Source organism: Sciurus vulgaris, assembly GCF_902686455.1.
Source record: "Sciurus vulgaris genome assembly, chromosome: 4".
NCBI classification, from domain to species: Eukaryota; Metazoa; Chordata; class Mammalia; order Rodentia; family Sciuridae; genus Sciurus; species Sciurus vulgaris.
Genome location: NC_136464.1, coordinates 105,238,972 through 105,251,992, shown reverse-complemented (window position 1 = coordinate 105,251,992; position 13,021 = coordinate 105,238,972). Strand labels below are relative to the sequence as shown.

The following is a 13,021-nucleotide window of genomic DNA, read 5'->3' as shown; positions in this document are numbered from 1 at the left end:
CTCACACATTGTTGCTGGGAACACAAATTAGTGCAACCACTCTGGCAATTCATATGGAAATTCCTCAAAAACCAGGAATGGAACCATCAAGTGATCTAGCAATTCCTATATCGGGTACATATCCACAAGTTGTAAACTCAGCAGACCAACAGGGATACAATTACATCAATATCTATAGCACCACAAACCAGAGTAGCCAAGATATATTCAATGGATTATAAAATGTGGTATACAAACAGAAAGAAGTGTAACTCTGTCTTAAGAAATGAAATAATGCCATTTGCCAATGAATGCATAGAACTGGAGAATATCTTACAAAATAAAATAAGTCATATGAAAAAACAGATTTCAAATGTTTTCTTACATAGGTGGAATCTAAAGCAAACAAAGAGGAACAAGTAGGGATGGATATGATTAAATTCAATGGGAGATTAATAAAATGGAAAGAGTTTCATGGGGAGGGAGAAGGGTTCAGGCAGGGGAGGCAATTTGAAGGAATTTGACAGTATTACTCTTCATGCATGGAAATCCATAATAGGAAATCCACCTTTTATGTATAGCTATGAATTAAAAATAAATAAATGAGTTGAAAATAGATCAGTACAGTAGAAGAAGGTGAGGGGTGAGAGGTGAAGGAAAGGAATGGGAGGAACCAGGGTCTGAAATGGTGTAAAAAACATACATTTATGATTATATCAGTATGAACCTCACTATCATGTACATGTTTAATGCAATGTAGGAGCAAAAGCAAAAGTCTCGGGAAAGTGGATGTCATATGTAGAAGAATGGAAGTAGATCTCTATTTCTCCACAAGAAGAAGACAACCATAAGGATACCCAAAAATTATTTACTCCCACCAACTTATACAAATCTCCATCCTCTACTTATGTCTCTCTTGGTGCTGCACTTATTTTCTATTGTGATCTAGTAGGGGCCTCATATTTCTGTTTAGGATCACTGCCATCATTATGAGGATATGGGAGACAATAAATTTTAAAAAGGGATGGAAAACATGTATTAAAAGACACCTTACCTTTGGGAGAGGTGATGACAGGGGAGCATCACACAAGCTCTTTTTCTTGACATGGCTTTTACTACCAGTTGAAACCATATGTTCTCTTTCACTCTCAGCAATATTGTCAAGCAAGGTTCCACGTTTTGGGTTTACAGGGTCGCATTTTACTTTTATGGTAATAAAGTAAAATAAAAAGTAGATGAGACTCTCTATTATTTCAAGGTAATAAACAGCACAAAGGGGGAGTCTTCAAAGAGATTACCATCATTCCTGGATTGCTGCAATTTTTCACACACTTCTCCTTTTCCTTCACGGACAAACTAGGAAAGAAAAAAAAAAAACATGAAAAGTGTAATGAGCAACCATGAAATACACTTTCTTGTGAGCAGCTCCCAGATCGTTTTTTCAAAAAGACCATGTCTTAGTCTACAATGTAATACTTAGTACATACAAAAAATTAGAGATAATACCTTGCACTGCATCAGATTATGATGGAATGGTTTAGAAATCAACAACATAACAAAACATAGAAACTACTCTAACAACTCTAGATTATAAAATACACTACTGGATGACCAATGGAGAGCAGAAAATCAGGGATGAAAGTTTAAAATGTTTAAATGTAAATGAAAATAGTGGAAAAACATATCCAAATATCTGAGACTCTCTGAAGGTGGTTCTGAGAGGAAAGTGCATAGCACTCACTTCATTCATTAATAGAATAGCAAGCCAACAAATAAATAACCTAACATTACATCTCAAGGCCCTGGAAAGAGAAGAACAAATCAACACTAAAAGCAGAACAAGACTTGAAATCATTAAAATCATCAAAACTCAATGAAATAAAAATAAATTTTCAAAAAAAGTTAATGACAGAAAATATTGTTTTGCTAAATGAATTATATAGTTGATAAACCATTAGCCAAATTGATCAGAGTGAAGGACAAAACTCACTTATACTCCAATAAAATATATAATCTTGAAGATACTGACAAATTTCTAGTAAAAGAATATTTACATAAATTTAGCTAGGAGAACACAGAATTATAACACATCAATTTCAAGGAAACAAATTAAAGAATCTATCAAAAGTCTTCCAAAAAGAAAAGCCCCACCCAATGGAATCTTAGTTGTGTTCAATAAGACTTTCAAAGAAGAACTAACCTCAATCTTCCTCAAACTATTCTGTGAAAAAGAAAAGGAGGGAACTCTTCCAAATTCATTCCATGACCCTAGTATCATCATAATTCCAAAACTAAACAAAGACACATCAAGGAAAGAAAACTTCAAGCCCATAATCCTGAGAACATAAATGCAAAAGTTCTGAATAAAATACTGGCAAATTGATACCAAAGCATTTTAAAAAGTATAGTACACCATGAGCAGTTGGGTTTCATTCCAGGGGTGAAAGGTTGTTTCAACATAAGGAAATCAATAGATGTAATTCACCACATCAATACACATAAAGACAAGAATCACATGATTATCTCAATAGATGAAGCAAGGGCATTTGAAAAAAAGTAAAGTTTCAAAACACAAGAAAAATTAGGACTAGCAGGAACATACTTCAACATTGTAAAAGCCGTTTACATTAAGCCCAAGGCCAACATCATTCTACATGGAGAAAAACAAAGTATTCCTTCTAAAACCTGGAACAAGACAGGGGTACTCACTGTCACCACTTGTGTTCAACATAGTTCAAGTTAATCTAGTCAGAGTTATTAGAAGAAAGAAAGAACAGGGATATATACAGGAAAAGAAGAGCTACAACTAGCTCTGTTTGATGATGACATGATTCTATACTTACAACACTGAAAAAAACTGGACCAGAAACACTTTGAAAGTCACGAAAAAATTCAGCAATGAAGCAGCATACAAAATTAACACCCATAAATCAATTGCATAAGAGTAAACTAAAACAATTCATGGGCACTAAGGCAGCACTGAAGAAGGTTCTCAAAAAAAAAAAAAAAAAAAAAAAAAAACCTACGTAAAAAGAAGACAAAAAATCAAGACAACAGAGCATGTGAGAGAATAAATCCCACCAGGGCAGGTAAGCAAGTGTGAATTATGAGTGAATCCAAACTGAAAGTAAACCAAAATGACACGAAGAAATACATATCTACCATTCATACTGAATGTAAATGGGCTTGATTCTTCTAAAGGCATTAAGTGGACTACTGGATGAAAAAATCAAGAGCCAACTATATCTTGTCTGCAGGAAACACACAACACCTGCAGAGAGACTCACAGAATGACATGATGGAAAATGGTATTTCCATTTTTCATTTGCATCACTTCATGCAAATGAAAGCCAAAACCAAGAAACAATAGCTCTTCTCATATTTGACAAAGCAGATTTCCAACCACCATTAGCCAGAGATGACAAAGAAGATCACACCTACCAGTAAAAGGAATAATCCAAGAAGAAGTTTTAATGACTGTAAAGTTTAATGCCCTGAACATCAGTGCCCACTTTCTAGAAACAAAAACTACACAAAATAAAGGGAGAGACAGGCCCCGTTAAACAAGCGTGGGTCAATTCAATATGCCACTCTCACCAATAGCTACGTTATCCTGACAAAAACTCAACAGTTACTACAGAGTTCGACTGTACTTTTAATCAAAAAGACTTCAGATATGTCATGGAATATTTCTTCAGACAACAGAATAATCATTCTTTTCATAGAATTTTCTCTGAAACAGAGCATCTATTACACCAGAGAGGCTATTCTTAGTAAATATAAAGCAATCAAAATAATTCCTTGCATATTTTATCATATCAAAATAAAACAACATTTCAAAAGCATACCAAGAAAAATGACAGAAACAGTACAATCACTTAGAGAATGAGCAGTACACTTTTTCATGAAGAATGGGTCATCAAAGAAATCAGGGGAAATATTAAAAGACCCTTAAAATTAACTGAAATGGGAAATACATATCACAATCTACAGGATACAATGAAAGAAATGTTAACAAGGAAATTTATAAATATGGCTACATATCTTAAAAATCAGAGGAATCTCTACTAAATTAACTATAGATGAATATCAAGGTTTTAGGGAAACAAGAACAATCCAACACCAAATCCAGTAGAAAGAAAGAAATGCTAAGTATTAGTACCAAAATTAATGAAATGGAAAATGAATGAACAATACCAATGATAAATGAAATAAAGAGTTTCCTTGAAAAGATAAACAAGATTAATAAATCCTGAACCAAACTAACCAAAGACAAGAGGGAGAAGATACAAATGAATAATGTTGTAGATGAAAAAGTGAATCTTATAAGAGACATTTTTCTGAAATTCAGAGGACCACTAGGGACTATTTTGGAAAATTAAATGTCAATAAATGGGAAATCCAGAAGCCTATTAGGATGACTTACATTATAATAGTCATAAAATGTTGGAGAAATAAATTTCTGGACATATATGATACAAAAATTGAATCAAGAGGATATAGGAAATCTAAACAGAACAATAGCATGCCATTATATTGAAGCAGTAATAAAAAGCCTTCCTAAAACAAAAGTCCAGGACCAAACACATTCATGGCTGAAATTTGCCAGACCATCAAATGATAACTAACACTGATGCTTCTCAAAATTACATGGAATAGAAAAAGGAGGAAACTGAGAAACACATTCTATTACTGCAATATCATCCTTATAGGAAAACTGCATAAACACTTAACAAGGGAAGAACACTATTTAATAATATGTTGAGGAAGGTATTTTGGAAAGTTCACATGAAATGCTTGAAAACAATTTCAACAACACATAAAAATGATCATATAATATCATAATATTGGTTTAATTCCAAAAATGCAAGGATGGTTCAACACATGCAACTCAATAAATGTAGTACACCACACAGAGAATCAAGGACAAAAATCTCATGATAATCGCAATAGATGTAGAAAAAGCCTTTGACAAAATTCAACAGCCCTTCATAAGAAAAGTCTTAAGAAACTAGGGACAGCAGGAACTTGCTATAGTATTACAAAGGCTATGTATGCCAAACCCAAAGCCAATGGTATACTGAATGGTAAAAAATTGAAAGCATTCCCTCTAAAATCAGAAAAAAGTAAAAGTTGTGCATGCTTACCACTTCCACATAAAATAGCACTGGAAGTATTGGTCAGAGCAATTAGACAAGGGAAGGAAATAAAAAGCAGGAACTCAAATTATCCCTATTTACAGACTACCTGATCCTCTTTTAGAAGATCCTAAAATCTCTCAGAAGCTTGCCAAACTAGCTTAAAACAAAATCAACATACATAGAAATATAATGGAGGAAGGAAGGACTGTATAGAGGGAAATGAGGGGTGGGAGGGGTGGGGGGGAAGGGAAAAAATAACAGAATGAATCAAACAACATTGCCCTATGTAAATTTATGATTTTTAATTAAAATAAAAGAATTAACAAAAATAATATTTCTATACAACAAAAGCAATCCCACTGAGGGCTAGAGTTTTGGCTTACTGGTAGAGAACTTGCCTGGAAGTGTGAGGCACTAGGTTCAATCCTCAGCACCACGTAAAAATAAATGAATAAAATAAAGGTATTGTGTCCACTTACAACTAAAAAATTTTAAATACACACAAGGAGAATGAAATCAGGATAACAACTCCACTTAGAAGAGGCAAAAAAAAAAATAGGAATAAAAAAACCAAGAAGATAAAATAACTATTCAAGAAAAATTGCAGAATGGGGAAAACAAAATTGAAGAAGACACTAAGAGAAAGACCTCTTATATTCATGAAACGGCAAACAATATTGGGAAAATATCCATATGCCAGACAGTAGTTCACAGATTTTATACAATCCCAATAAAAACTCAAGGATGTCCTCAAGGAACTGGAAAAATTTATTCTGAATTCACAGTTGAAAAACAGAACAAATATAGAGAAAGGAAAACAGAGACACAAGAGTAATGCAGATGGCATCACAATGCCCAATTTCAAAGCACAGAACTGAGCATTAGTCAGGAAAACAGCATGATGCTGGCACTGAAAGAGAAACACAAACTAGAATTTACTGAAGATACAGAGACAAATCCACTTGGCTGCATTGAACAGATTCTTGGATACAAGTGTCAAAAATATGTCACCAAGAAAAGACAGCTTTTTCATTTTTTTAGGTGCTGGCAGCAAAGGAAATAATAAAGAGCATAAAGAGAGAATCTACAGAATAAGAAAAAAATCTATGTCCACTATTCCTATCAAGAGGGCATTAATAACAAGAATATAGAGAGGCTGGGGTTATGGCTCAGAGGTAGAGCATTCACCTAGCACATGTGAGGTACACGGTTTGATCCTCAGTACCACATAAAATAAATAAAAATAAAGGTGTCCACCTACAACTAAAACATTTTTGAAAAAAGAATACATGAAAAACTGAAAATGCTTAATATCATGAATATAATTAACCTGATTATTAGTATACAGCATTTCTCAAAAAAGAAACACATTCAATACTTATTAAAAAATGTTCAAAATCTCTAACACTCACATTAAATGCAAGTCAAAAATACTCAGAGAAATCCTCTCTCTTCAATCAGAATAGCAGCAATAAAGAATATACATAAACAAATGGCAATGGGTCAACTGGATATCCAAATGCAGAAGAACGAAACTAGACCTCTATTGTTCCCCAAGTACAAGATATCATGAAAGGGACAGAAAACGTAGATAAAAGAATAGAAACGTTACAAAACCTTGCAGAAAATGTAAGGGAAGAACCTCAACATACAAGCACAGACTAAGACATTATGAAGAGGAATATGATAGCTGAGGAAATAATAGCAAGGTGGGATGCAGGAAAATAAAATCTTCTTAAGAGCCAAGGAAACAATTGAACAAGGAGAAAGTGTATAACACAGGAGATGTTTCTTACCAGTTACTCTGTGACAGATGATTACAATAATAAACATATAAACTTACTAAAGATAAAACAGCACTGGAAAAACAAAAAACCCATTTAAGGAAAGGCAAATAAGCAGACAGTTCACAAAGGAAAATACATATTGGTTAACTCTTATATGAAATAATAATCACTGTTTTTAGTCATCAGGGACATGCAAATCAAAAGTCCATTCAGAGTCCATCTTACCCTATTCAGAAAGGAAATTTTCAACATTACACAAAATATAAACTGCTGAGGATAGTGGGGAATAGTAATTTTTTCAACATTGTTGAGGATGCATATTATTACATTCAATATGGGAATCAGGATCTAGATTACTCATAAAAAAATAGAAATATCATGTGGCCCAGCTATACCACTGTTTCCTGAAAACTATTGCAAGCATATACACAAAAGATTATTATTCAGCCATAGCAATTGTGTCAAGCATAGGACAATGGATGAAACTGGACAGCAGCATGTAAAACAAAATAAGGAAGACTCAGAAGGAAACACGTCATATGGGGAAATGCTCATTATGAAAGTAGAAAGGGGTTGTTTAATTTGCATTTCTCTAATTACTAGAGATGTTGAACACTTTTTCATATATTTATTAATTTTCTGTACATCTTCTTCTGTAAAGTGTCTGTCCAGTTCCTTGTCCTATTTATTGATAAGGTTCTTTGTATTTTTGTTTAAAGTTTTGTGATTTCTTCATAAATTTTGGAGATCAGTGCTGTATCTGAAACGCATGTAGAAAAGATTTTCTTCCATGCTGCAGGCTCTCTTTTCACCTTAGTGGTTCTATCTTTACTGAGAAAAAACTTTTTACTTTGAATCCATCCCATTTATTGATCCTTGCTCTGATTTCTTTTGCTTTGGGAATCTTGCTCCAATTAGAATGGCTATTATCAAGAACACAAAAACAACAGATTTTGGCATGGATGTGGGGAAGAAGGCACACTTTTACATTGTTGGTGGAGTTGCAAATTGGTGCATCCACTCTGGAAAGCAGTGTGGAGATTCTTCAAAAAATTTGGAATGGACCCACCTTTTGACCCACTTATCCCACCCCTCCTTTCATACCCAAAGAACTTAAAATTAGCATAGTAGAGTAATGCAGCCACATTGATAGCAGCTCAATTCAAAGTAGCTAGATTGTGGAACCAATCTAGAAGCCCTTCAACAGATGAATGGATAAAGAAACTGTGGTTTATGTACACAATGGAATATTATTCAGAAATAAAGAATAACAATACTATGGCATTTGCAGATAAATGGATGGAATTGGAGAATATCATGCTAAGTGAAATAAGCCAATCTCAAAAAACAAAAGGCTGAATGTTTTCCCTGATAAGTGGATGATGATACATAATGTGGGTTAGGGGATGAAAGAATAATGGAGGAACTTTAGATTATATAGAGGGAAATGAGAGGTGGGAGGGAGCAGGGTATGAATGATGGTGGAATAAGGAAGACATCATTACCCAGTACAAGTATGATTGCACAAATGGTATGAATCTACATCATGCAAAACCATAGAAAGGAAAAGTTGTACACATTGTGGTACAATGAATCAAAATTCAGTCTTTAGAAATGAAAAAATATTGTTTAAAAAATTTTTTAAAAAGGAAGAAAAAAGAAAGCCGAAGAAAGAACATTAGTGGTGAGGTGCAGGAATGCACAGAAACAGGAGGGAATGTTATTGCTATATTTAGGGAGTGACATTCTTGAAACTATATTATATACGTATACATATATGCCACAGGGATATATTTGACCAACTTCATCCTTTTCATTCTATATTTCGTTAGTGATAACATAAAATAATTGTTCCAAGTCTTAAGAAGGGAAGTAAGGAAATTTATTTATTAAGTAGTATCTAAAATGTTTAAGCATATACTTGTAAGATTCCATACCTAATAATTGTAAACGGATTGTGGTGATACATTCTGACACCCTATTACCATTCACTCCAGAATCTTGAGAAAAGAATGCTAGAAAAATGTTCTGTCTGTCCAGAATGTCTTCCGCCTAGACATTTATTCCCTTCCTTTACCTGTCAGCTTCAATGCCACACTTGGAAAGATCTTCACTGATTCCAGAATCCATTCACACAGCCATCCACATCAAAACTACATAAATATTCCATGAATTTAAAAGAAGTGAGAATTTCATTTTCTTTCACTTAATTAAATGAACTTCAACTCTTTCAGAAGAATCTAGTCTACAGTTTCTGCCATCCTTAACTCCACTCCGTTCCTTGTGATTGTATTATATCCTTTCTCTTCACTCTCTTAATCTAGATATTTATTTTGCTCTCTTTTAAAGAATACTTTCCATTTTTCTCCCTTCTCACCTTCAGATTCACCAAGCTGTTCATTTGGTTTTCTTTCTATTTCTTTCTTTCCCCAATACAATACCTGACAACTGTTTACTCCCACCAACTTCCACACATCTCAGTCCTATGCATATGTTTCTCTTGGTCTCTCATACTTACATGCCATTGTGAACTAGTAGGGGCCTTATATTTCTTTCTAGGATCACTGTCATCATTATGAGGATATGGGAGATGATATGTTAAAAAATGGGTGGGAAAAAAGTATGACAAGCCGCCTTACATTTGTGTCAGGTGAGGAGGAGGAGGACGACGGAGGGGTCTCATGTAAGCTCTTTACTTTGATGAGTCTAGTACGAAGGGCTGAAACCACACATTTCGTTGCACTCTCCGAATCATTGTTGTCATGCAAGCCTCGATCTTCTTCTCTCTTAGAGACACATTTTGCTTTTATGGTAATAAAACAAATCAAAATATACATGAAACTCTGTAATTTCAAGTCAACAAACAGAACAACAATGGGTAGTCTTCAAAGAGATTACCTTCATTCTTGGATTGCCGGGAATTTCCACATCCTTCACGGATATCCTAGAAGGGAAAAAAAAAAAAAAAATGATAAGTGCAATGAAAAAGCATTCAGTACACTTTCTTCTCACCAGCACACAGATTATTTTCTGAAATAAACCATATCTTGGGCCACAAAGCAACTCTTAGTGCCTACAAACCATTAGAGATAGTCCTTGCATACAATCAAATTATAAGGGAATGAAATTAGAAATCAACAATATAATGAAAAATGGAAGCTACACCAACCCCTCTAGACTAAACAATGCACTATTGCATGACCAATGAATAGCAAGAGAAATCATGGATGAAATTTAAAAATACTTAAAGGTAAATGAGAATAGCAACACAACATATGCATATCGCTGAGACACTCTGAAGGTGGTTCTCAGAGGAAAGTTTATAGCACTGATCTCATTCATTAAAAGAATAGAAAGTCTCCAAATGAGAGGGAAGTAGGAGGTATGAAAAATGGTGGAATGAGACAGACATCATTACCCTATGTACATGTATGATTACATGAATGATATGAATGTACACCATGCACAACCATAGAAATGATAAGGTGTACCCCATTTGTGTACAATGAAACAAATTGCAGTCTGTAAAAACTAAAAAACAATTTAAAAAAAAGAATAGAAAGTTTCCAAATAAATAACCTAATATTACACCTCAAGAACCTGGAAAAGGAAGAGCAAATCAAAACTAAAAGCAGCACAAGTCAAGAAATAGGGAAAATCGGAACCAAAATCTATGAAATGGAAACAAAAAAGTTTCAAATGAATCAATGATAGACAAAAGTTGGTTCTTCGGTGAAAAAAAACAATAACGTTGACAAACCCTTGACCATGTTAACCAGAGAAAGAAGGAAAAATCTTAATTGTCTAAAATATGTGACTTAAAGGGAAATGTCACCATGGACCACACTGAAATACAGACAATAATCAGAAACTATTTTGAAAACATATAACCCAATCAAATAGAAAATTATGAAGATACTGACAAATTTCTGGAGAAAGATAACCCACCAAAATTGAGCCTGGAAGACTTAGAAAATTTAAATAGATCAATTTCAAACAATGAAATTCAAGATACTATCAAAAGCCTCCCAACAAAGAAAGGCCCGGACCCAATGGAATCTCAGCTGAGTTCAACCAGACCTTCCATGAAGAACTAATATAAATACTTTTCAAAATATTCTATGGAAAAGAAAAGGACAGGATCCTTCCAAACTCATTTTATGAAGCTGAGATCACCCTGATTCCAAAACGAGATGAACACACATAAAAGAAAGAAAACTTCAGCCCAGTACTCCTGATGAACATACATGCAAAAGTTCTGAATAAAATACTGGTAAATCTCATACAAAAACACATTAAAAAGGTAGCACACCATGACCAAGTATGTTTCATCCCAGGAATGAATGGTTGGTTCAGCATACAGAAATCAATAGATGTGATTCACCACATCAAATCATATAATGTCAAGAATCACATGATTATCTCAGTAGATGCAGGAAAAGCATTTGACAAAATGAAGGTTCAAAACACAAGAAAAACAAGGGAGAGTATAAACATACCTCAACATTTCAAAAGTTATTTATTCTAAAACAAAGACCAACATAATTCTAAATGGAGGAAAACTGAAAGTATTCCTCCAAAAGTTGAAACAAGACAGGGACGCCCTCTTTGACCACTTCTGTATAACAATCCTCATCACTCTAGCCACAGCTATTAGGCAAATAACAGAAAGAAAAAAGATTCATGTAGGGAAATAAGAGCTAAACCTAGCAATGTGATTCTCTATGTAGAAGAGCAAAACACTGCACCAGAAAAATTCTAGAACTCATGAACACATGCAGAAAACTACCAGGATACAAAATTAACACCAATAAGTCAATTGCATAAGAGTAAATTAAAACAGTTAATGACAACTAAGGAAGCATTTCTGAAGGTACTCAAAAGAACCCCATATATAAAAGAAGATGAAAATCAGACAATAGAGCATGTGAGAGAATAAATATCACTAGAGAAGATAAGCAAATTTGTATTATGAGCGAATCCAATATTAAAAATAAAGTAAAATGATACAAAGACATACATACCACTCTAACTTTCATACTGAATGTAAGAGGGCTTCATTCATCAATTAAAAGACAGTAAGTGGAATACAGAATGAAAAAATCAAGACCTAGCTGTATCTTGTCTGCAGGAAACACACAACACATGCAAAGAGACTCAGAACAACGGGATGGAAAATGGTACTTCCATCTCATACAAATGGAAGCCACAAGTAAGGAGCAGTAGCTCTTCTCATATTTGCCAAAAGACTTCAAACCACCATGAGCCAGAAATAACAAGGAACATCACTACCTTCTGGTAAAAGGAATAATATAACAAGAAGTTTAATGGCTGTAAATATTTACGCCATGAACATCAGTGCCCCCAATTTCATGAAACAAAAATCACTCAAAAGAAAAGGGACAGATGAGCCCCAGGAATACCAGTGTGGGTCACTTCAATATGCCACTCTCACCAATAGCTATATCATCCAGACTAAAATTCAACACTTGCTACAGAGATCAGATATACTGCTGATCAAAAGAACTTTGCAGATGTCTATAGAATATTTCTTCAGACAATAGTAGAATACTCATTCTTCTCATAAAATGTTCTCTAAAACAGGCTCTATATTGACCATAAAAGCTATTCTTACCAAATATAGAAAGCAATCAAATTAATTCCTTGCATATTATATGAGCAAAATAAAATTTCAAAAATACACCAACCAAAAAGACAGAATCCATGCACTCTAAGAATGAGCAATATGCTTTTGCAGGATGAATAGCTCATCAAAGAAATCAGGGGAAGTATCAAAAGACCCTTAGAATCAACTGAAAAGAGAAACACATCCAGAATCTGTGGGATACAATGAAAGCAGGGCTAAGATGGAAGTTTATAAATAACTACGTACCTGAAAATCAGAAGGATCTCAACTAAACTAACTAAAGGTAAATATTGAAGTCATAAGGAAACAGGAACCATCCAACTCCAAATCCAGTAGGAAGAAAGAAATGATAAGTATTAGTGCCAAATTTAATGAATTAGAAAATGAATAAGCAATACAAAGGGTAAATGAATCAAGGGGTTTGTTCTGTGAAAAGATAAACAAGTTGATAAACCCTGAACTAAACT

The 13,021-nt window shown here is 34.0% G+C and overlaps 1 protein-coding gene across 1 annotated transcript in view; it reads right to left on the bottom strand.

Moving 5' to 3' along the window:
• The window catches only part of LOC306658963 (uncharacterized protein), a gene marked incomplete at its 5' end in the record, with an annotated part of 142,810 nt that overhangs the window by 125,118 nt on the left and 4,671 nt on the right, over positions 1–13,021 (bottom strand). Inside the window, 4 exons of the mRNA XM_079136235.1 lie at positions 1,034–1,182; positions 1,278–1,335; positions 9,547–9,710; positions 9,806–9,851. Of these exons, the coding sequence (XP_078992361.1) occupies positions 1,034–1,182; positions 1,278–1,335; positions 9,547–9,710; positions 9,806–9,851 (417 nt within the window). The remainder of the gene's footprint in view (positions 1–1,033; positions 1,183–1,277; positions 1,336–9,546; positions 9,711–9,805; positions 9,852–13,021) is intronic.